At 40.1% G+C, this 26,206-nt stretch overlaps 1 protein-coding gene across 1 annotated transcript in view; it reads right to left on the bottom strand.

Annotated features, from left to right (window-relative positions):
* The window catches only part of LOC102193145 (MAM domain-containing protein 2), a 37,213-nt gene that overhangs the window by 4,745 nt on the left and 6,262 nt on the right, over positions 1–26,206 (bottom strand). The window contains exons 2-11 of the mRNA XM_005725565.1: positions 16,156–16,375; positions 15,914–16,024; positions 9,444–9,733; positions 6,590–6,674; positions 6,259–6,396; positions 4,329–4,603; positions 2,594–2,687; positions 2,102–2,248; positions 369–488; positions 94–236 (exon numbers count right to left, since the gene is read on the bottom strand). Of these exons, the coding sequence (XP_005725622.1) occupies positions 94–236; positions 369–488; positions 2,102–2,248; positions 2,594–2,687; positions 4,329–4,603; positions 6,259–6,396; positions 6,590–6,674; positions 9,444–9,733; positions 15,914–16,024; positions 16,156–16,267 (1,515 nt within the window). The 5' untranslated portion in view covers positions 16,268–16,375. The remainder of the gene's footprint in view (positions 1–93; positions 237–368; positions 489–2,101; positions 2,249–2,593; positions 2,688–4,328; positions 4,604–6,258; positions 6,397–6,589; positions 6,675–9,443; positions 9,734–15,913; positions 16,025–16,155; positions 16,376–26,206) is intronic.

Raw genomic sequence — 26,206 nt, 5'->3', positions numbered from 1 at the left:
TAAGAATAAACAAGGAGGTGGATATATATTTATCCAACTCCTTGTTTATTCTTTCACACATGTGTGCTTTCCCCCCACTTCCTCATAGCTGACCTTGGCAGACTGTGACGTCTGGAAGGTGACATCCGCTGCGATCCAGATTCCCCTCGACCTCTCTGCCTGAGTCCAGATTTTCTCCTGGCTGCCGTTCGCATGCAGCAGATAAACAGCCAGAGCCTGGTCCGTCTGACTGAAACCTGCATTTGCCAGAGTTATTTCTGGTTGGTGAATCATTCAGATCAGCTCCAGCAGAAGATTCACACATTTCAAATAAATGCCAACATGCAGGGAAAATATATGAATCTGTCGAGTTTCAGGGTGCAGCTCACCCCTCAAAGAGAAGTAAAATGTCAGACAGTACTTCATGTTCCCGGCTAGAGTTGGACCGATGAGGCGGCTAACGTAGCCGGAGCGTGGGCCCAGTCGGGAGTGAGCCAACAGGAAAGATCCTGGAGGGAGAAGACAGCATTTAATTTTCTTGCTAACTCTCTCTTCCTCGGAATCTGCTTGCTGTGATCGTTCCCATCACCGCTCACACCTGGTAATGATCTGCTGCTCAACTGTTTTTCAGTGGCAAACTGTGCTTTGTTTGCATGCATGGATGCTGTCGCCACGTGAAGGCAAAGAAATGTCTAAAAAGCCGACAGACCACCAAAACGCCTGCCTAAATTTCACAGCTTTGATGTTTGTTCACATCCACCGTCTAATGAGAACAATACCAGGCTGTTAATGCTCTGTGGTTCACTTGGTTTACCATCTACAGTTCTGTGTAAAAGCCTTCATTTCTTTATGAAGGAGCCAGACTTTTTTGCATTTTTAAAAGTGGTCTTGAACAGCTTTCTGGGGGTATTTCAAAGTTTTTCTTTGACCATTGGCTGCTTTTTCACGCAGTTTTTAGTCCAATCTTTGTACCTGACAAAAGGAATATTTTGTTTGTTTTTTTTTGTTTAAGCCACTTAACACTGAGATGAACCAGTGCTGTGTCTAAACATAACGAACAACTTTGCCAGTTTTAAACTCTTTAATCTTCTGGCACTTTGTTACTCGACAGGCATACAATAATATTTTTCAGACCAAAAGTGGAGAAAAGTGGAGGAAACTATCTACAGGTGATAAACAGCTAAAAGTTATGTCCTAGGAAATACAAAAAACAAATCCACCAAACACCTGACATGGCACCTAAGAAATTCATCTGGCCTTTCACTTGATCTACACTGTTCTGTTAAGACTTATGAGTAATGGTTTCAGTGGAAGTGCCAGTCTTAAGAAAGGGAAATGAAAAACACACAATGGAGCAGAGCACTATAGACCATGGATTGGCCTTCCCAGGACCTCAGCATTATTGTAGCAATGGGGGATCATCTTTGCAGATAATGAAACAAAAGCCAACATCCAAAGGAAAACTCTCAATGCCCTCGATGTCACAAAGCTTGGAGAACTATTATCAAAGACTACTTAAAGAAATTTCAAGAAAACTCAACTACCCAGCAAACGTGCCCTCTTGGGGCCTGTATGAGGCCGCTGTGGGCAAACCCACAGTACTGGCATGAAATGTAGAGCACATCTGGGCCCACTGCGAGTAGGTGTGGATAAACCGTGGAACTAGGCAAGGCAAACCCACATTTTTCCACATGTGTGTACCCATCCAGGGCACATACCAGTTTTGCTCTTTGGGGCCTCTATGTGGGTTTTCTATGGTCAAGCCAATTATGTGTTGCCCATAGGAAACCTGGGTGATATGGTAGAATAAAAGATGTTTTACGAGTACTGGTCTGCTGGATGTTTTTGCTAACAAAAAGGATTCTTTGGTGGTGGAAAAAATCAGGACTTTCTCTCTGAGGCAGCCTCACAGTTGACCTATTCTGCTTGTATTGTTATTCTCGGACTCTAAATGCGTTTCATGATTCATGCATAATTACGTGCACATCAGCTTACCCTATTATTTGAAACTTGGGCCATTTTTAACAGTATTGTCACATTTTATATATGATAGGAAATACAGAAAAGTGTAATAAGTCCACTTTAAACAGTGGAAGTCCACGGTCAGATGTTGTTTCTCCACCTGCTCCTGTGGTGTGGTCTCCATTCCTGAATATGTTGGGCTTCACGGAGACTCTTCTCCACGGTGACTCCTTCGCCTGCTCCTGGGTGTAGAGGCAGAAACCAGACTCAAAATCACAGTTGGCGATAGAGGGGTCAAAAGTTGGCTCTGTAGAATAAATGCACAGAAACCGCAGGTTAATGTAGGATAAACACTTTTGTGGCTTCTGTTCAGACCTTTAAACATTTGTATTCGATTTCATGTTAACATCTGTAGACCCTGTAGGATTAATCCTATATTAATCATGGTTATTTTCATCTTCTTAATCTACATGCAAACTCCCAAATTTTGATATATGAAAGACTTTATGACTTTACTGCTACTTGGATTTGGTGCTTTAAGATATTAATTAATTTAAATTCTTAAAATTTGGAGGCTTAAGATTGACCAAGTTTGACTATTTTACTGGTGACATTAGCGGTGAAAGAATAAGGGGCTTTATCTGCAGCTCACCAGTGTCTGTGGTGCAGAACTGCGAAGAAAAGGAAATATCATCAAGTGCAACACGTCCGCCACGTGGACTGTTAAACGCCACTTCAAAGACCACCTAAAGGGACATAAACAAAGTTGTAGGTCGTTATGTGTTCACACAGATGTGTTCATATTTACCTGTTAATGCACTGTAGTCGTAGTAGTTTAGTAGCAGTTTTAAGTCAAACCCCAAAAACTTTTTAAAACCAAATAAAGAACAAAAACATTTGTCAGACGAATGATGGAAGCACAAGAAGTTAAAGATAACCTAACATAGAGTCCCTGCATTTAACCCTGCCCAGTTTACTGCCTACCAGAACATCTGTGTTATAGGTCATCATGTATACCTATGAGACCGCAAGCAGTTTATCAATTAATCTATCAATTAAGACTACCTTAACATAGATTACTCGTATTATTCCCTTTGTAGATACACTGGCGACTATATTACGTACACATGGAAAGAAATTCAAGTCACAGTTTAAAACAGTCACTCATTGATTGGTTTTTGTTTTTTTTTACATTGTCAGAAACTTGTACTTTCAATTAATACTACACGACTAAAGCTACGGAACAATTAAAGATTTTAAAAGTTAAAATCCTGACTATCATGTGAATAACAGAGACGTTCAGTGAAATCCAACTCAATCATCTCTTGCATGTGGCCATAGAGACAGAGAAATATACATAAAAGATATGTAACATTTGTCAAACAATAACACAATTGATAGCACAATTAATGTTTTTTATATTTCCCCAATGACACTAGAGATGTGCTCTCCAATGTATTTTTGTTTGGATGGATGGATAGAAAAAGTGCAATCCAAATCAGAAATGGAGGACTTTCACCTTCAAAGTAAAGTCAGTAAAGCACTAGGGTTTGCTTTGTGAATGTCCATGTGCCTGCCTTTTTTGTGACTGCATATACTTGTCTGCTGAGAATTAACATTTTAATGCGCCAGCTACACATGTGCTCCCAGCAGCGAACTTCAAGGGGTCTTCAAATAAGTATAAGAGCAATGACTGCTCAACCAGGTCTCCAGCTGTCTGCATTTGCAATGGACCATATCAAGGCATAAAAGTTGCGCCTCACCACTGCAACCAACACGTTTTAAAATGTGCAACTTTCCCTTTGAAGGCAAAGGTTCTCTGTTTTTTGGTTTGCAAGTTCACAATTTCTCTTCTGCTCAGTGTTTACAGGCAAGTTGTTTTCTTCCGTGCAAAGTGTGGGTGACCGTGGCAATCTGCTAAAGTTCAAAGAGGTTTTTGTTGTATACCTCAATAGCAAACTTAAAAAAATAAAATAAAATTCAATCAGTTTTATTTATCTTGTAAAAAACCCACAACAACAGTTGTCTCCAGGCACTTTATACTGTAGGTCACATATATTACGTATATTGTTAGAGAGAGCATCTGGTGATTGTGGGGTCTCTTTTAACAGGAAGAGACTTTTGTTTTGGGGTTTGGGGAAAGACAAGACAGAAATAGGAGCACAGCACATAAGATAAGATAATTTTGAGCTCAAGAAATACATCATTGGAATTTATCTAAAAGAATCCAGCTTTAAAATTAGGTTCACAGCAGCAAAAGTATATCTTTAACTACCACTTAATTTATTTTTGCTTTTATAAGAAAAAAGCTGCCTCCTTTAAAAGTAGGGGTCTTGCTTTGTTCATTAAGTCATCACATAAGACTTCATAAGAGGTCTTGAACTGACCTGTACCGAGTAGGGTGCCTTCAGGTCCACCTGCACAGGTATCCACTCTCCAGGAATTTTTGTCCAGTCGTTTTGATTCTCCAACCCTGCCCTCCACAACTCCTGGTACTGACCCAGCTGGTCCCGGGTGAAAACAGAGAAGAGGTTTCCTATCTCACTGCGCTGGTACTGAAAACTCAGACAGCCGGACATCGGCACCTGCGTCATTGGAGACACCAGTTTGGCCACTTCTTTAAAGGTCTTGCCGTAGATGGAGTCGACATACATGAAGTGACCTGAAAGGAATTCAGTGGGAGAGTTCTCTGGGTTTATTTAGGCCACGTAACCACTGATTTGGTGATTTCTAGATGTCTAAACACCTACGTCAAAGTCTTTAAAGCTTTAACAACTTTAAAACTTACAGTAATGTGTTGCTTTGACGCTGTCAGTCTGAAAGATAGGACCATTCTGGGTACATTTTGAATTATGTTTACCACTCTTGTCAAGTTAAAGCCATAGGACAAGTCATTACAGACCTTTGTAATGTTTGTAAAAGGTGAGCTGAGTCCAACTGGTGACCGTTCTACAGACCATTGAGGAAAAACGAAGTGGTCTGTACCAGGATCAGGGGCATCAAATGCAAAGCCTGGGGCCCAGAATTAACCCTCCTAAGGATCCAGTCTGAATTGACTGAATTGCTTTGCAATTGAAGGCATAGTTCGGCGCTCTGCAATGGACTATGGGTCGGTCCATCTGTTAGGATAGGCTCCAGACCCACCATGACACTGAACTTGGTAAGCAGTTAAGAAAATGGATGAATACATTTTGGGGCTTTTCTTGTTTTTCCCTTTTATTGGATGAACAAAGTGGAAACAGACTGGAAGGATAGACATTAGAGTTCCTGTAGAGAACTGGTTCCCAGTAGTTAAATTCCTTGGAGTTGTTAGTTTCCTTGCTTATTGATCCCACTTGTGGGTTCCACATTCAACTGACTTCAGTTCGGAGGAAAATAGTGGCGCGGTCTTTAGAGTGCATATAAACATTACTTTTATTTTAATTGCACAAGAAGACAAGAGTGTAATTGTCTACTCTACTGCTAACACAAGTTTGACTCTTTGCAAGCATCTGCACAGACAAGCTAAGCCAAGAACCCTGAGTGACGTTAAAGCTGACCCCAGCCCTGCAGCCAGACCCTGAACCTCAATGGATAACAAACTGATGAGCAGTCAGGCTGCAGCCTCCGTTTCTACCTGTTCATGTTTCTAAAGTAGAATCACTGTAGCGATCGCTTTAAACTCTCTTTGTGCTGGTTTTGATCCTTGCTTCGTGTTGCTGGTTTTGTGTTCATTCCTAAATACTAAGGGAAAGATCATATGTGTATTCTCATTAGCCCAGGGATAGGTGTTGGTGTATGGGGCTGTAGCGATTAGTGATTAAGCAACGTACTACATTATTATTAAGAACAGTGTTCTGTGTAATATGTGTAATAATTACTACCCAACATATATCACAATAGAGAAGGGAAATACTGACGACATTTGCATGAATGTAATGTCTTTCATATCCTGCTTAGTGATGGTGGTTAGTCCCAAAGCAGAGCCAGTGAGAAATCGAATCACAAGTGATATCGATAATGGAATCAGAATTGTTAAATTATTCATACATACCATCCCTAGAGGTCATTACAAAGAATGCAGATTTGAAGCACTACCTAAAAACCTAGAAACTACATCCCATATGTTAAACTGTCTGATATATAATGATGAAATTTCACTTTTTAAAGTATCCCAGGCAGTTCATTATTGTATTTGTATGAGTGTACCTGTACTTTGACCCATTGTAGCCCTCGTTAACTTTGTGGTAGTTAGCTTATGAACTAAAACCAGTTTGACCCTTCACGAGTCATTAATAGTACACCCAGTAATTATATGTACAAATCACTCTTGCTCACCTGAGCCGTTGTTGTATGTGTGATCATTTGGCATATCATTGTGGAGAACCTGGACCCCGCCTCCTCCCACATACCAGTTTACATTGGCATTCCACTGGTTATTGTATCCACACAGGTGAGACTCCTCAAAATCACATTCTAGAGGCAGACAAATGAACAACAGACTCGCTGTTATGGGTGCGCACGTGAAAGCGTTTTCATGCTGTCGGAGCTTTGTAATGTGTGAGGATCAGGGTGCAGATGGTCTTCATCAAGGCGTACATATGTGGGTCATGTTTTTCTTTCAGTTTAAAGTAAGATGTGTGAGTGACATAAGTGTGAAGTCACCGACCCAGGCAGTATCCAGGGCTGATGTGGATCTCAAAGATGGCCACGCTGCTCCCTTTGCTCGACCCAGGTTTACCTTCGATGACGACCTAATCAACGACACATGGTCAGTAATCCCCCAAAGTGAGGTCTGACATCACAAAGGCATCACATGAGGTTAAAAACAGTTCATTCATGAACTATGCTGATAGCTAGTCTAGTTTTCCTAACTCTGATTTGCTTTAAAGTGGCGTGCAGACGAGGGAATGACACACGGGTCGATGGATAAGATATGTCATGCCTTTTAAGGTGTTAAGGTGGTTTTGGGGGAAAACGCTAGGACTGTTTTGCAGCAAGTGTGCAATAAAGCCAAAACTACAAGCTAAAAGTGGCTAAAAACCTCCAAAGTGAAAACAGCTTGATAATACTTTGTGGGTTTATTGGAGCATGCTCAAAAAGCGTTAATGTCAAGCATCCTCTTTAAGTAAATCATCATGTTCCTGTGGTGAACATCACCTTTACTGATGGCCTTCATCACTTAATCTTAGTTATTTCCTGTTTTACTCTGAGATTTTCTTTTCTCGCGTATCTTGTTTTTGTGTCTACGTCCTATCTTTGTCTTCTCCCGTTTGAGATCGTCTGCCCTGCCCTCATTATTTGAACCTGCTTTTGATAGTTTCCACTTGTTCCCTGATATTCATTCATTTTTCTGTCTAGTACATTCCTTGTTTCCTGAAATCTTTTGTCTTTCCCTCTGTAACCTACACTTGGGTCCTCTCATCATATCCTGACATAAATGGAATATGTCCATTTGACAAGCAGATCAGTATAGTATGACCCCTATGAGCAAGCGCTTTGGCAACAGTGTGAAGGAAAAAACTCAGTTTTGCAGGAAGAACGAGAGCAGACCCAGGCTCACGGAGGGCCGGCCATCTTCCGTGACTGGTTGGGGGTGAAGGAAGGAAAACAGCAATAATCAGAAATACAAAAACGTACTCATCTAGTGAACTGCCGTGGCAATATAGATTAGTAAAACAATGCATCTTTCACCTTTTCAATTAAAACGTATTTTAATTTTTACTGGTTATTTTCTCAACTTCTGAGAAAGAAATTTACACTCTATTACAGTTTACATGAAAAATCTGTTTTATTCCTGCCTATAATCTTAAAGAGGTTATAAAGGAGTTTGTTTATTTCATTCATGGATTGATCTGTCTGCTATTTTATTACTATGATGACGTTTTTCTGACTTGTGAAGTGATAAAAAGAGATATCAAAAAACATTTAAAAAAGAAATTTAGCTGTTCTTGACACAATGTGTATTCAAATTAGTGTAGCCTATTACGATGAAGAGTGCCTCAGCTGGATGGTGTCTATTTATACTAGAAGTTTTGTTTTTTTTGTCTTATTTATTTTTTGCTTTAAATTTATGGAAGCATGAATATTTCTGGCACCGCAAGGTGGCAAGAAATGCCAGAAATAGGGTTACTCCTTCAACATTAGTTATTAGAAGTCACTGGCAGAAAGTCTTCATATTTAAAGGTGGGAAATACAGTCCTACCAGTGCATCTCAATCTAAAAAATAATTGAAATATTTTGGCTGCAGCTTTGAAGTTGAACATTTTAAATTTAAGGTGAAGCATCAAAAACTGCAGTTCCTTGAGCGGCCACTTGAGTCTGATCTAAAAGTGAGGCAGCCTCCACAGATTCCCATGTTAAAACGCCCAAATTCACAGAAAAAATAAGCATATTTTAGATGTAGACGGGTACAATCATATGCTTTTATTTCAATAGCCAGTTTATCTCTTACAACAAGCAGGTTTGCTTTTGTTATTCGGTTATTCGCAGGTATCTGTTTCCCTGCACAACCCCCGTACTGTCCACAGATGCAGCTTGCCATCATTAACTAATAACCCTTCACTCTCTCATCCAGTGCCTCTAAAAACAATACAACAGCACTTAAACTTAGCCAAGTATGTCCCATCTTTAGCAAACTAACACTACCTCCATCCCTAAGTCAAGCTAGCTTCTTTTTCCAATAACAAAAGTTAATGCTGGGTGGATTTATTTCATTGAGTGGGAGTAAATAGCACAATGCTTCAGCAGTTGGTGTGAAATCTAAACCTCTGGCACATGAATTTTCTTCACCCAGGTCTGGACTGAAATGTGTTTATGCACTGAGGGGCCTGCACATAGCACAGGTCTGGAATAGCCTGATGTAGGTCACAGACCCTGTCAGACTCAGCTCTGCCTCTGCATATAGTGTAAACATGTGCTGTACTATTCCCAGAGTGTTTGGATAATTACAAGCATGTTTCATACTCGCTTCAATTTAGGTCTGCATGTGTCACTTTAACCTGCATGTGTCGTTTCAATGAGAGATTGAGAGGTTTTCTGCACATGTGCAGGTTAGAAAATCGGCTGTCCGACTGCATCTTCAGTCTTTAAAAAATAAAAACAGGAAAGTGTGAGTAAATATTTAGTATTTTTTAGTTTTACCTTTCTTTGCACTCATTTTCTCTCATTAGTTGGTAACCTGTGAGAAAGTTGAACTGAAGTGCAGTGGGATTTCTTGTAAGATCACACATTTATTCTTATATTATTGCAAGTTTTTTTTTCTTGCACAACTAGACAGCTGGGTGTTTATCAGCGGAGTCCCAGGATGAACATTTTCCATTTTATACCTTTTCTTCCGGCTGTAATCTACCCAACCATTCCCCTTTCAGTACCTAAGAATAGCTTAGCTGTTGTACCTTTTATATTTTGAAAAGAGATATAACAGCCCTGAGCTTCTGGTGGAACTTCAGCCATGTTTTGGTACATTTTAATCTGATCTCTTTCTTAAACAAAGATTAGATACTATTTGAAAAGTGTTTTACCCTGTAAGGCTCTGTATTGTTCTGCAGGTCGATGCTTGAGACCACCCAGCTGTCGGAGGGCAACCGGCTGCTCCACAGCGGCCTGTCAAAGCTGTTCCCCTCGGTGCGCTGCAGGACCTCCAGGCTTCCTGGCTCTGTGATCTGATAGACAAGCCTCAGGCAGCTCCACTCACCATGCTCCAAACGGGGACTCAGCAGCACCCCTATGATCTCTCGCTGTGGGTCAGCACCACTGCCTATGTAGTCCTCCTGATCCTCATTCACGGCTGCTTCCACTGTGACAAAACGGCCTGAACAAATGGATTACAAATACAGCATTTCATTCATTATAAACAAAGCATGATCAAGAGCATTTTTATGGCAGCTGCTGCCTGATCTCCCCCCCTGCTGCTGTACAAACCTTTAATATTTGTGCCACAAATAAGGTTCTTAAGTTAAGTAATGTAGTCTCCTCATTTCCAGCTCCATATTTTTTTTTATTTTTGGACTCTGCCAGAGTAAATTTTGCATGGTTCACAGTGTAAATTATCACTGTTTGACTGTTAGTGGGCCTTCAGTTTATCCTGTCTGAAACAGACTGTTTTAGCTCCTGCTGCTTTAAGCTAGCTTCTTTCTGATTGGTTCTCTGACAAAAGCAACTTTTGAAAACTTGCATAAGAAAAACCATAAGAAAAAATGTCTGAAACTGGGTGTTTAGGGCAGTCAGAAGCTGATCTTTTGGCCCAGAGTGGCTAATATTACATAAGCTAACCTTTGGCTGCCTTTGATATCAGCAGCCACCACTCTAATATCACATATGTCAGTAAGGAAAAGCTTGGTGACGTCTTGCTTTAAAGCAAACGTTTTAAAATGCTCTGGAGGCAGATTTTTAACAGCACACTCAGTACCAGCTATAAGTATCTGTCAGCTGTAAAACTAATTGGAAATATAGACCCTTCATGAGAAGGGCCAGGCATAAAAAGATGCACAACAACATGATAATAGATAATAAAATGCAGATGGATCATCAGAAAAGCAGCTTCAAGGTTAAAACATTATGATAGCTCATAATGGGAATTTAACCTAAATAGCCACTCTCATGGTGAATGAACATCTCTTTTCCTGGATTTCCCAAGAATCTGACAAAGAAAAGGTCTTGGATCAAAAAGGAACAAGAAATGTGGAAAATTATTACCACTTCTTCCTTTCATGTGTCTCTACATGATTGCACAAATAATCAACAACACAACTGCATGACACAAAAAGCCAGCAATTTAAAAAGCTGGCCAAATAAGCAGGATGCTGCACTTCTGCAGACTGTTATTAAACGTGTAGTCAGTATTCAGACATCTAACACATTTCAGATCTGTCTCCCATTAATGTTAGAGTGAATTGTTAAATGTTGTCATTTTTATGCTTACCATCTCTACATTGTTCTAACACTGTGATGAAAGGAATTTCCTTTTGCCCCCTCCCCAGCCTCTCGAGGTTCTGCGGGGGGGGGCTGTAGTCTTTTATTGCAGATACATCCTATCTGGAAGATCTGTTTCTTGTGATGTTGCCTCCTGCGTTTATGACCCTTTGGTCAGCAGGAGGTCACACACACGTGCGCACACACATTCTCGCATAACACACACACACACACACACACACACACACACACACACACACACACACACACACACACATATGCATACAGTGCCTTGTCTTTGTAACCAAGGAGGGTTACGAGGGGAGGTGTTTGTAAACTATTGTGTGAACGTTCTCAATAAAAGCCAGAGGAGGCTGGATTTGGGGTCATTTCATGGTAGACACCAATGAGGCCTCCCTTGCAAGTAAATCAATCAATCGCTGACTGTCTTGTTTTCTTCATGATGAATAAGTCTCTAAACCAGTGGGGCTTGTGGAAACACAGACCCAACAATTAATTTCTGCGTTTTGGCAGTAATTTCAGTTCAATACTTACTAGAGAAAAGTTACTAAAGGGGTGTGCACCGTTAAGAAAACAGATGTAGAAAAGGTTGCACTGTGGACCTAAGTCTGTACAGAAATGTGACTAAAAACCTAAAGTACTGAAAACCCATGTTTCACTGTAATACAAGAGAGACCCTTACAGTCCAGTTTTTGGTTTTCACAGGACTATGCAGTCCTTCCTGCTTCCATAGGAATTAAGGGGGCACACAGGCAGGTGCTGCTAATCACATGCACTTAATTAAGCGATCATCAGTAGATCTCAGCAAATTCACTAAGGTCAAACTGTGCAAGGCTCAGAGAAAACCCAAGAGCTATATTTCAGATTCTACAAACCTCATTTAGCATGCTAAATGTTGACAGTACAATGAGAAAAAACATCTGATCAAACAAATCTACAACAGAAAGGCTGAAGGTCACGGTGTTTCAGTATCCCAGTGAAAGTCTGTGTGCAAAATCAAATTCAATGAACCTCAATGAACTGATACAACATTGTTCAGAAAGATGGGTCGAAATTCCTCCGCAAAGTGAGAAACTGATGAATTCATACAGAAAACAATTACTTTAGGTTATTTCTAATAAAAGGTGGTTTTATAGCCAGAAAAATCATGGGGTGCACTTAGTGTTTTCACAGGACTGCACATGCATTAGTAAATTTGGCCCAAGGTCACACATTTTAGTTTCTGGTAGAAATCAAGGTACATACTGTAACTTTTATACCGTTTGTGGCTTACTAACAAGCTAGTAATTTGCTAATTATATATTATATATCTACTCATTTGCTAGCTTGTGAGAGTACAAACTGAAAGGCACTAGCAAATTAACAGAGTTGGGTGTTGTTGTTGCCGGACCTGAAATCATATTAGCTGATCCACACAGTGCAGCCACACTAATTAACTGAGTTAAATATGAACACAGAGGCAGCTAACAGGCTCACTGATCGATGTGCAGGTTTGGACGTTCTGACAGAAATAAGCTCTAAATCCCAGCATCAGTTTGTGTTTAAATGCTTGGAATTATAAAATGTGTCTGAGCCAGCTCCAGATAATATGCAAGAATCAATCATTTTCTTTACACTTTCTGTTTAAGGACTAGAACCTGTTAAAAATCAGATGTAGTGTTACTGCACATTTCTATCTGAAAAAAGTTATAGAAAACCCAGATTTACGGGATGTGACATTTTGCATCAGGATTCATGGCCAAAGTCAGGACACTTTGAGTCAGAGCATCATAAAATCCACCTCAGCAACTCTTTTCTGCTCCAGGGTCCTCCGAGCTCTTCTTAGTGGTCTGTCATTTATTATTTGTCCCTGTGGAATGCCCTGCTGCCCCGGGGCTCCTGAACACACTCACACACAGAGGACTGAGATGATTTCAGTTTGGAAAATTCAATGTTTCTTTTCTTCCCCCAGTAAACTGCAATTGTTTATATTTAAAAACTGAATCAACAGATGTTAAAACCTCAAACTGATGCAATGTCTTGATTAGATCATCCCAATGCCTGATTTGGTTTCAAGCAGAGTAAAAAGGGTACATAAAAACTGCTTTATACATACATTTGACATGACTTCACTGCTCCTGTTCTGGCTGCGCAGAGCAATGAAAGGGATAAAGAGCAGTGGAGGAAAGGAAAAGAAATGAGCAGGAACTAAGCACACTATTAATGCACCAAATACACCGACTTCTCTGGCACGCCAGCGGCATTAGCAACAAAGATGGAAACAGGAAAACACAGAGTATCCCAGACAGAAGCAGAGCAATTTTTGGACAAAGTGGGCTGTGAGCAAACATCGTAGTGGGGAAAAAGTGGTAATTAGAGGTTTTCTTCAGCAGGATTTGGAGCAGCAGGATAGAGCCATGATAGAAATTCTGCCTCACCAGTTACATGGCTCAAGATTAGAGATAAAGAGTTTTTTTGTTTGTTTGTTTTTATGACTGATATCATCTAACCTCTCATCACCCACCAGATCATAGGTGAGTAAGGGCTAGTGTTAGGGACTGATTTAACCACGAGCTAAATAGACTCATTTTCAGAAACTAGAAAATTTTGCCTCTAAAATGAAGCTTCTTTTATTTTTTTTGCAGGATGTTAACCTACCTCTAACCTTAACCATACCCTTGAATAGATGGGTTCTCAGTCATCCAGGTCATGGTTGCCTTCTCATTCAAAAGGCTTCTTCAGTTCTAAAAACTGATGAGGAGTCCCAGGTATTCATATGTTAGCTCATGTGAGTCTAACCGCTCATTTGACAGGTCGGTATCAAGGACTTTCAGGACCACCTCCAAGGTGAAAGCCGCACTAGCAGTTAAAAACAGGTGTTATACAGTGTAAGTCACGGCACAGGCTCAAGAAAACCCAATATCAGTGAACACAGCTTGTTAGTAAATGCTTGAATCGGAGTTAATGCCACGGTCCTTGGGTTTGAGGTTGTTTTTGGATTGGGAATCCTCAGTCAATATATTTGGGTTTGGGTTTCTGTTCGGGTTCTTCTGTTTGAAGTTTTGATTCTTACTGTTTGTAGATTGAGTTTTTGATCTCTGTTGTCATGTCCTTTCAATGCAGTAATATACTCATAATGTAGTTTGTTGATTGTATTTATGGCTCCAGATACGTTTTCTTGGACTTTTCAATGCCTTTCTAGATGGTTTACTGTTCCAGTATTAGTTCTACATTCTTGATTTGTATTTACCTTCAGTTCCTAATTTGAGTTTGTTATTTGTGTGTTGTGTTAGGTTTTCTGGTGTTCCCCCTGAATTAGTGAAACAAGAATGACAGACTAAACAGCTTTTGTTCATTTCCTGTTGTAGTATGACTGTTTTTCTATTTTTCTATGGCTGTTTGAGTTTTGCTTCCTCTCTGATTGTCTTCATCACATGCAGTTGTGTCTTATCCTCAAATTAGTCCTGAGTGTATAGTCCATGTGGCATTCTTGTTTCTGTCTATATAGATCTGTCCAGTTTTTCCCCTCACCTTCTCTGTTCTTTGGATTACTGCTCGTGGTGTTCACTGTCATCAGGAGCAGTGTGAAAAATATGTGGGTTTTTTTGGCTAGTCTCGCTTTGGCTGTTGCCGTTCCTTCAGCTGGCCGTGACGAAAATTGTCACAATTACAGGATGCAAAGAGCTGAAATGACACTGAGTGTTTGAAAACAATGAAAGGTGTCCACTGTCTGTGCTTCTCTGCGGTCCTTTCCTTTCCTGTTCAGGCCAACTTTTCAACCAATCAGCATTTTACCACCACACTCCCTATTCAGCTATGCGCTGGTGGTTTTGGAGGACTGCACACAAACACCTCTGCATAGACTGTATACCCATAATCCTTCACTCTGCAAAGCCAAACACTTAGGCAAACTACTGGCGTATCCTCTTAACCCTCTGACACAAACACATTACCATGAATTCTGCATAATTTATGCTTCTGCGTCGACTCTAAGTAGAGCCTATGCAAGTGGTCGATACCATTGCCAGCATTTATACTTGTGCTGGCGGCGGGTGTTTTCTTCCAGTCAATTTGAAAAATGGCGGCAGAAGATGTAGCCAAAAATACATAAGAGGAAACGGTGGTATGAACAGGCCAGTCACAATCATGTGACATGTACTTTCATTCTCCAGTTACAAGCATACATCCCACTTCAGTCATGATCAGTGGCGCCCCCTAACCGTAAGTCAAGGCAATCAAAATATTGAGTGTGGAGGATTTTTTCAATTACGCTCCCAAATTTGTTTCCTTTCTCCAAAATACAAGGTTAAGGTTATCACCAGTGATCCACATTTATATATATACTAAATAAAAGATTATTGGACTGGATCAGTTTCATAGAAACTACTGATGATAATTCTGCCCCCAATCCTTTTTTTAGAGAAAAGCAAAATTGGCTTTTCTGGAAAAATGTGAACAGGATTTAATCTATCAGAACAAGTAATTTCTGATCATATTTGGGTTAATGTGATTACCGGTGATCACTTAGACCTCAAAGGCTTAAAGCAGGCTCCACATCATGTCACTATTTACGTGACGAAACCTTGTCACTGGTTCACCAGGATAAATACAGCTCAAGACTTCTCACTATTTTGTTCATGGACCACACAAGAGTACAATTTTACACATGCTTGTTTAGCAATGGTTAAGAAGTTGTGTAGTTTCTGCCACGGCGACCAAAGCGTGCACAAACGTTAACTTTCATTCATCCATCTGTTGGCTTTGATCATTTTGCATGAACAGACGGTGATATCACACAGATACTAAGGTAAGGGCGTGTGCAGCATTCATTCATATCAGCTGCAGCGGTACCAACCCGACGAGAATAAATAAATGTGTTATTTCACTGACTCCAGATGTTCAGAGATGCTGCAATCAATGCAGACCAGATGGGTTTCTTTTCACCGTACTGCTTTAGTGGCACAGCCAAAACCAGCACCAAAACTGTCATTAAAACATCTTTAACTCTACACTCATTATAAGCTCCTACGTTAAATTCGTTTTAAACCCTGAAAGTGCAGGGTGCCGTCGTTTTAAGTACCATCTTTTTGCAGGGTCCAGCTCATAAAGTCTGCATCTGACGTGTATCCGCAGGTGTTGGACTCAAAGTTGCAAGAGCCTGGCAACAGCTGGCTGTTGGCTTGGATGTTGACTGAGAGAGAAACAAAGAGGAGGAAGACGTTAGAGAGAGAGGGAATGGTAAGTATGAATCATTGCAACTGGCATTAATAGAAGCATGCCCTCATCCACCAGCGCTGGCCAAAACCGTTAAGATGTACTCACCAGCAAAAGTTAGGAGAATGTAGAATCTAAGCATTGCTGCTTTCTGTTTGAAAATATACAAAGAAAACTCTTGGAGGATGTAGGAAAAGAACAAAGAGCAGTCCTCTTTCATCCACGGTCGGGGAAAAGGCAAGATGGCTCTGCAAAGTTTGTTTTTGAAGACTTCTCTCTTGTGTGTCGTCCGAGTGTCTCTCCAGCTCACAGACCGGCAGCACACTGTCTGTGGGGAGAGTGGGGAGGAAAAACAGAGAGGAGGAGGAGGAGGAGAAAGAAGGTGACTGATGGGCTGATGTTAGGCGAGAGAGGGAGCTGGGGGAAGGAGAAAATGAAGAGGCTGGAAGGGGGGCACCTCACACACTATCAGAAACTGACTTAAAACAGCAACGACTGTGCAGCTCTCCTCTTCTGATCTGTTGGCCTCAGAGTAAAAGCAGAGTTAGGGGTTAAATGTCCTGTGCAGCTCAGTTACTCAGTTCACCCCCCACCCTGAGCATTAGGCCCGTGTCTTCCAGTTCAGACATGAGCCTAATGAGCGAAACTGTCCTTATCAGAGAAAAACGACAGAGTCGGTACATTTTTAAAATGCTTAAAATCTCCAGAGTTTGCAGTTTCCTTGCAAACAACCTAATTATGGTGTGAACAACATGACTGTGCAGTAAACCTATGTATACTTGGTGTACACTAACCTCCCCTATCAGTGTGCTGTGATAAACTGTCAAACAATACTGCGCTATGAAAGATTGTCCTGATATGAACTTCAGATGAATTTGTAAAGGGTTGTCTCCTCTCTGGAGGTGTTTTAGTGTTGAGTGATCAGCAGTAACTTGCAGCGGTGTAGAAAAACTACACATTTTTGAGGAGAGCCTGTTGTTACAACCTTTGAATGCATTGAATTATATTATGTCACACACTCCTGGTGTCAGTGCTTTTACCAGCTTCATATAGAGAAATCCTTTGAGACAGAAGGGCAACGTTTATTCAAAAAATGTGCGCAATTGAATATTTTTGGCCATCGGACTCTCACGAGAAGCGGCATCATTGATCAGTAGGTTCAGATGGAGGTAGAAGATGGTAAATGGACCCCCAAAAGGAAATAATAGAGCTAATTTTATCATGACATGAAAATTTTGGAGTGCACAGGCTGCTATGAAAACGTTACAGCTACATGAATCAGGCTGGAAGGAGAGAAGTGAGAGGCTTTTGTCAGCTAAATGATGAACTTATGGAAAACAAGAAGCACTCCTCCGTCAAGGCAGCTCTCTCTCTCTGGGCTGTATTTACATTTAAGGGAACAGTAATGTGTTTCGTATTTATTCATTTTGTTTTCTGTGTTCTTTTTGAGCAAACTTTAAGAAGTTTGCAGTGCAGATTATTACTTTGACTACACAAACATAATGTAGGAGTAGGTAATGGATAATGTGAGTAACTGCACATGAATAGCTTGAGTTTACAGTTTATTTCTGACTAACTAGACATTCTCTTTCTGTAGAGTCAGAATCCTCATATATTGGTATAATTGCCTAAATGTTGCCAATAGTTTTAAAGATAAAAGACATTTGATGAAGGTTCGACCTTGTAAGAATTATAGAAGTTTTATAGGTTATAAGATTTTTTTGTATATTTTTGACCAATAAATCGTTAAGATAACAAATTTTAATGGACTGTTAACATGACCCCACTCTACACCCCCACATAGTTCATTCAAAACTTTTCAAGCTATCGTGTTTACAGACACACACACACACACACATATAAACACTACAAAAACGTCTTGGCAGTGAAAAAAAAACATAAAAAAAGAAGATTTGGGGGACATTTACTGTTCACTCGTATATCTTTGATTTCTTGCAGTTGGGCACCTCTAACCTGATGGGGATGCAAAACATCTAAACCCAGCCAAGAGTACTCCTGCTCTTGCTGAACCTGTTTTTGTGGGGTGACACTTTTATCATTTTTTAATAATCATGTGGGTCTTTTTGAGACACAGACTTTATTGTGCTGCTGAAAATCTTTTCCAGATGCTCCAATTTAACTCCAGTGCAGATTTCCTTTTGTAATAAAGTGCATAAGGTAGTCAAAAATATATGGACAATACTTCTTTTTTCATTTGAGCAACTTTTTCTGATCAAGAGAAGAGATTTTTTTCACACAATGACTCCTTTAATTTAGAAAATATACTTCCCTTCCCTTTTCAGTATTACAGCATTTCCCACATGCACAAAGCCAGGACCCGTAGAAGTTTTCCTCTACACCCTCTGGAGTAAATCTCTGCAGCAGAGCTCTAAAATAGTGCACGTTAAAAGACACTGCTATATAATGACACCTTCAGCTATAACACAAGCATGTTAGGTAGTCAAACACTTTTGTATCGAGTTCATATTCGTAGCATAACAGCTGGAATTTAATGAGAAGACATATTTGAGAGCCTGTCTGGAAGCGGTATGATGATGTTTCCTGGGGTCTACAAATGATCTGAACTGTGTTTTACAGACTTGTGGAGCGTCAAAACATTTTTCAGTGATATAAAATATGTGAACAGCTTGTATTAGGAAATCCTGAACTAATCCTGCAGTTCACACTAGTTCATCTAAATACAAAGCAGCCACATGGAAATGTGAAAAATCCAACCTAAATTCAGGAAAAATGGGTAAAAAATTAAATTGTTGGAGCACTGAATGTCAGCACAGATACTCTGAGTCCAACTGCAGAAGGAAAATGAATTTGAATGGTGGAAAAAAAATGGAGCATGCTGGGTATGGAAGACCAGACTTTGCTGTACTTTTCAGAGGGAGAGCTCTCCTCCACATTTGTGGTCCATCTGTCAGCCTTGCTTTCTCTGCCTCTGTTTTTTTCCCCTCCTCATTTTCTGCAGTTCTGCACTCTTATCGCTTGTGTTCACCAGAATTTTAACAAGAAATCTGAAACAATTATAGAGCACATGGGGAGGTGGATATTTGTGAAACCTGTTAATTGCGTGGCAAGAAGGCCTGACTGAAGCCATCAATATTATCCTGCTGGAAAATGCAGAGAAAAATGCAGAGCTAAAAAAAAAGGGGGGAATACAAATACTGATTCTTTGTTTGAGAACACAGAGGGAAGATTGAAAACAGCGTCCAGAGATTTCTGCTTTCCCTCAGCTTCACAGATTATAATTAAAAGTTCATTTTTTCTGTGTATTTTCTGGTCTGGTCTGTCTCTGTAAACAACAAAGTGAAGCTTCAATAAAGAACTGAAGGGTGCTGTCAGAGTTCGGTCATGTGCGGTGCATGCAAACGTCATTGTTTGCTCGATGATTCAGTTATGAAACGTTCTCCTCAGTGTGTGATTTACTGCCAAAAAGAACACCAAACAATGTAGTCGCTGGACCCCCACCCTTCTTCTGGGAACACCCCAGCCCACCACTTCTGCTGGCGGTGGTTGACCCTACAACAGCTGTTATAACATTTGTTTAAATGAAAAGGTTTGATCTTTGCTGCGTACAAAGTGATGTGTCTGCGAGGGAAAACTTGGTCACAAATCTGTTTTCTGCAAAAACAGAAAACTCCACTTTTACTTAGTCTGTTGGGATTTTTTAACAACATGTTATACAGTTAGGCCCAGACGTTTTCAGACAATACACCGCCGCAGTGGATTTTAAAGCAAGATGTGACTGAAGGGCAGGCTTTCTTTTTTAATCCATGAAGCAATTTTTAGAAATGTCCCCCAGAAGCTCAAAATTAACTGGAAAAAGTGACGTAAAAATAAGGATTGTTTTTAGCACTTGGATAAAACCATGAACATCACCAAATGCTGTTTTTCCTCCCTTTACAACAGACGGCTTCAGTTGCTACTTATCTTTGTGCCTTTGGATCTTTTTGCATGTGGCTGTGTGTCTAATAACTGAAAAGCTGCTCTGTTGGGCTGCTGCTCATGTAACTGAATTGGCCATTGAGGATTATCCCATCTTTTTACTGTAAGAAGCTCTTAAGGAAGTATGTTTTGGGTCATTATCCGTTATCCATCTGCACGGTGAAGCACCATCTATCAGTTCAGCAGCATTTGGCTGAGTCTGAGCAGAGAGTATAGCCCTGTGTGCTCCACAGTCCATCCATGTGCTTCTATCACCAGTCACATCATCAATAAGCATTGGTGACCCAGTTCCACTGACAGCATGCATGCGGTGCCATAACATTTTTTAAATGTTTTCTGGCTAATTCTAATCTGCCCTCTTTTCTCTGTATCTACATTCATGTAGATGTCTCCTAGTTGTAGACTTTGACAGTGATGCGCCTGCCTCCTCGAGAGTCTTCACAGCTAAATGTCATGAAGCTGTTTTTCTTAACTGTGGAAATAATTCGGTCATTGTGCACTTTAGTTGTCTTCTGCGGTCCCTCAGGCCTTTTGATGTTGCTGAGCTGGATAGTTATTTTGGGTTTTCAGCCTAATGATGGTCTGCTTGCGTCCTCAGTGTTTTTGAATCTTATATTGAGAGTTCCAGCATCCAGTGAAAGGGTTACCAAATATAAGCTCAACACTTGGAATGGACTCGTGATTTTATATCTGCTTCAGTTAGCACAGAAATGTGTTTGATTATCACTTGTCAAATTACTTGTAAGTCTCTGAAAATGTGACACTATGTATAAAAATCGCTATAATTCCTATACCTGAAAGTCTGCACTTTGATCACATATTGATTTAAAATCAGCTGTGGTGGTGTACAGAGGCAAAACTACAAAAAAAGCTCTGTAAGTTAATTATGGACCTAACTATAATAATGGTTACTTAGAATAACTGCTCAATATGATGAAATACAGAGTACTGTGCAAAGGTCATGAGCCACCCCTCATTTTGCTTGGAAAATTGGAAACAGGTACAGAGATTTACTGAAAATTGTGCAAACATGCATGGTAATAATGGCAAAAACAGAGATTCAGTTCTACAATTGAGCAATTCTAAAGAGCTTGAAAGTCAATATTTGGAATGATTCTTAGGCAAGCTCTCTTCTGATTTTTCTCAGGAATTTCTGAGGACATTTAAGCAGAATAAAACCGTTGCTGGTTTTTAGACTTATAACACAGTATTATAATTTTATATGTGTTTTATTTAAACAGCAAAATTATTTAATAATAGGAAATTTTCTTTATATCACTGAGGTTAATGTAATATTTAATTGCAAAGTTGAACAATTTATGTGCATATTGAGAATTTAAACCTCCATCAGATGAACTGTATGAAAACCTGAGGCATGACCCTGCTATATTTCATACACAACTGAGATAACAGCTGATTTTATGGATTACTCTTAAGGATTATGCCCTTCATGGCCTTACCTAACCTTTTAGTATCACATGCAGCAGTGCGTACCTTAAGGGCAGAGGTCTTTTGTGTCTTGCTGCGAACTCTAAAGGGGCCTGGAGGCTCAGGAATGAGCTGCCTGAGTAAATCAGGTCAGCTGAGTCAGTGACTTGAAATGTGCTTTAAATGGAAATCCTTTCCCAAGGTTTCTTGAGTCTTAATTTCCTTTAAACCATTTTTTCTTTCCAAAACACTTTCTAGAGTATTGGCCTTTATGTGCTTTCCCCATTCGGCGTTTGCTTTATTTTGTGACCCCTTCTTGAAAAGCGCTACATAATTCGATTTTTATTGTTATATTACCACTTCCATCCTGCTGAAGGGCTCCACCTGCAGCCGGGCTCAAACAAACACGGGCCCTGTGGCTTGTAGTTTAAACATGGATCATCTCCTGAACATAATGGAAACCGGAGCGTGTAAAGTGAGGCCACTGGTTTTCTGCGTGATAAGAGATGACTCCCTAATGAAACATTGATGTGAGTTAATTCCACTAATGGGTTCAGCCTGTGCCGACTGCATGCCATCTAACTACAGAAGGAACATGTACAGTACAGCTGCATTGATGTATGCAGAGAGAGATGCAGAAATTATTAATGTTTTCTCTGTAAATAGAACAGCAGCAAGCTGAACACAGAACATGAACTATAGGCTATGTGACATTACCCCAGACCCACTCCACTGACCCGATTCTCCATGTTGGCCCTATTATGGAGCTTTTCAGTTCATAGCCGGTATTTCATAAAAAGTGTGCCGGTTGTTTGTGTGGGACCAAAGACGTGTGCCTGCTGAGATACAAATAACAGATTTGATACCATGGTTACTATACTCCACTCCATCGCCATCCTTCATCAAGTATTGTTGTCAAGGTAACACGTGCAGTTGCAGAAAGGTGCATGTGACTTTTAAGTAACAATGCTCGATTAGTAATGAAGACACAGCCTCTTTATTATCTTGGATCATTGGAAACAGGAGCTTAAGATAGCTTATTCCATCACCTCTTAAAAGTTACTAGATTTTATATCATACATGTCAGCCTACAACACGAAAGGTCTGCAGTTAACATCGTGTGAATTTTCCACAAAAAGCTGAAAAAAGATAGCAAGCAAGAAGGCCCCGGGGAAGGGTGGCATCAGTAGGAACATCTGACATAAAGTCTTTGCCAAATCAAATCAGAATAATTCCACGGATTGAGGAAGATGGACCCCTAAACGGAGTAGCTGAAAAAAAAGAATAAGAATAAGGAATCAATTTTGATTGCAATAACTGATTCTGTTAAAGCAGCTCCTACCTATTAAATAACTGCCTTTGACTGGATATAAAAGATGGATGTAACTGGATCAATACGCAAAAATCAGCCCAGGGATTTTTTTGCCCGCCATGTTCTGTGAGAACAGTGCAGATGGTCCAGTTAAATACGTGCACATATTTGTGCAGTTCCTCAGAGTAATGGTAATGATGAGTAGTACATACAACAAAAAGGGGGAAAGGATAAACAGGTCAAAGCAGCCAATCATTGTACTTCAATCACTGGATCTTTCTCTTGCTAATTCCCTCCCTCCATCTATTTTCTTACCACATCAATTACATCTTCTTCCGTCTCTTCTTCACTCTGTTTTTGGTACTGCTGTCCCTAATTATGCCCTTCGCCACGGCTGGTGCTAGCGAGAGCATCGACTTGTAACTACTTGTTGGCAATATTGTCTCCTGTAGCAACCCAGACAGCTAACATCAGTTGATTTTTTTTTTTTTTGCTGCATCTGTTTCTAGATTATTTTTATTTCACACTCACAGCTTTTCCGTTCCACTTTTTTCCTTTTATTTTGTCCATCTTTATTAATCATTTCTTTCAAACTAAACTCTGTTTTACAAGTTGCATGAGCACACAGGGAAGGTAGAAGAAGATCTGGCTGCATTAAGAGTCACAGCCTATCTGTTAGTCACATGGTGAAACATACCTGGCTTTCTTCTATTTAACTCTAATGGGAACTATTACTTCCTAAACTGATGATGGTCCAAGACTTGACACTAGCAGTATAAATTGTGAACATATGTTGAAAGTGTTTATTGAGGCTGTGTATCAGGGGAGCTGAAGGATGATTTTCTTATACACTTGTATACAACTGGATGTCATTTGCAACCAGAAGAGTCGCCCCCTCCTGGCCATTAAAGAAAATGCAGGTTTGAAGCACTTCTGCACTGGCACATCCAAAAGCTAGAGTCATGTTTTACACAATCTGGGAAAACCACACATGTTTTAGACAAAGACAGACATGCTTATATATTAACCTCAAGTGTCAGAAACAAAATGATTACAGCTGTTGAGACTGGAAGCCATTAACCACTTAAAAGGATGCAGTAAGAGAGGAAAGAACACTGGTTCCTGCAGCGATTACACATTTTCCTGGACACGTGTTCAACATACTCAGGGTATATTTCAAATATCTAGATTTACTTGCCCCTACAATGATAATCAGGAGTCAGTGAAACAGTCACACGAAGCTAATGTAGGGTTTCCCCTGCAAGTTCACATGAAAGGGGTGGCACTGGCTGTTTCTAACCAATCACAATGATTTATAAGTGTATGTCAGCAGACTTTACACAGGAAGACAAAATAATACTACCAGCAACTGTGACTGAAGCAACACACCACTGTGTGTGAGAGGGAAAGCACTGTAGAGTGATGTAGTATTACAAGTGTGCGCTTTAAGTGCTTTAGTCAGTAAGTCTGGAAAAGAGCACCAAAATTAATTAGGTTAAGCCCTTTTGAAGTCAGCCTCTAGCAATGATAGCACTATTTCCTGGAGAACTGATTGGTCGGTTTATGTCATATCTGTTGATCTCAGATTTGGATCATAACCTACTCCAGAGCAGGCTAAGCTTGCAGCATTAGTTATCATGATAATTTATGTCAGTAAATGGTTAGCCACCTTTGTATACAGAAAATCCAGAGTTAGGGCTGAAGTTACCTGGTTGAGGTGAACTTCTGTGTCGTAGCACAGGATACTAGTGGAGATTTATTTGTACTTAGAGTAGTTGACTTGATCTGATCGCCTAAGATCACAGACAGCATAAAGGATCTGCGTATCTACTGTGACACCACCCACTGGCCTCGAGCTGAGTGTTGTTTTTTTTCCATCTTGATGTTTTTTAGCAAAGTTTGGATTTAACTGGGAAAGTACATGATCATTGGCTGATAAATTTGTGTTTGGCAAGATGTTAGCTAATAACCAAAATCTGAATGTTCCCCCTTTCTGATGCTTAGAAAGACAATCATTTACAAGATTAACATCATGGGGTTTTTTCAGTATGGCCTGAAGACAGTCACTGAGCCCATAAGTGTTTACCGAGGTCACAGAGTGAAGGAGCCAAGGGCCGTTTGCTCCTAAACTTCTGTACAACCGGATTTCCTTTTTACAACCAGAGGCGTCGCCCCCTGCTGGCCATTAAAAAGAATGGAGGCTCTATGCTCACTTCACTTTTTTAGGCTAAGAACTGTGTAAACAGAGCCTGTAAGTCTATAAGACTTTCTGTACACCTAAAACAAATAGTGGTCCATCTACTGCTCAATGATTGAGCCTTTTTCAGTTGAACAAACAAAATTTGTTGGCAGAGTTTATGCCTTTGATAAGGATGGGGTTCTTAGTTTTCTTTTTAAGCCGACGTTTTCAAGTTTGTTTATGCATCACAATCCAAACAGCAGAAACTGACCAAAGCGCTGTGCAAAACTTTGTGAACACAATGATAAGTCTCAGTTTGGATTATATGCTAGGTCAAAGTCAATTTAATCTTAATTGAAGGGGGAATCTGCCCCAAAGCTTAGTGGGAGCAACTGGGTGATCCTTCTTTGTCATTTTCACATGTTATGGTAGTAAAAGCACAAGTCTTACAAATAAATATAACAATGGCTTTTTTCTGTTTAAGTAGCCCTCATTGTGTGACAGGGATTTGGCATTCGTAACACCTGGGTCGTGGTTGAATCATCTCTTTTGTGACTGAATGACATAAGCTGGACCTATCTACATGGCAGCAATGATAAGAGCTTGGAAAATATGCTTCTGTGATTTACAAAAACATGCAACTGACAAAGTTTGAAAATTATTCTCGCTTATTCCATTTTATGCTGTAGCAGTCAGCAATACATTAAACCAGCAAGAAAATTAAGGATGTAAAATCTGCACTTTGTCAATTAAAGTGAGGAAAAATGTCAGTGTTTAAAGGTTAGGGTTACACTTTGTCAGTGTTTATAAATATCAATAATTAATTTTACTTCAGACACATGTATTGCAAAAAAAGCAAGGAAGTAAATCATTCTCAAGATAAGGTGTTCAGAAAATATGCAACTGCAACTAAGGACTATTAGTATATAACATTAATACGCATATGAAGAAAACCTTTCACAAATCCCTTTTAAATAATTCATAAAGATGATCAACTACATGGAGGTGTGTCAGGGTATCTTGTGAAAAATATAATATTATATATAAAATAAAATAAAAACACCCAGCACGCCCCTGCGGGCGGTTTATCCTTCAAGCTCGGGTCCTCTACCAGAGGCCTGGGAGCTTGAGGATCCTGCGCAGTATCTTAGTTGTTCCCAGGACTGCGCTCTTCTGGACAGAGATCTCCGATGTTATTCCCGGGATCTGCTGGAGCCACTCGCCTATCTTGGGAGTCACCGCACCTAGTGCTCCGATTACCACGGGGACCACCGTTACCTTCA

Source organism: Pundamilia nyererei, unplaced genomic scaffold (assembly GCF_000239375.1).
Source record: "Pundamilia nyererei isolate P.nyererei 1_Seehausen unplaced genomic scaffold, PunNye1.0 scaffold00016, whole genome shotgun sequence".
Lineage (NCBI taxonomy): Eukaryota > Metazoa > Chordata > Actinopteri > Cichliformes > Cichlidae > Pundamilia > Pundamilia nyererei.
Note: the sequence above shows the minus strand (reverse complement) of the source record. Positions and strands in the feature narration are given on the sequence as shown.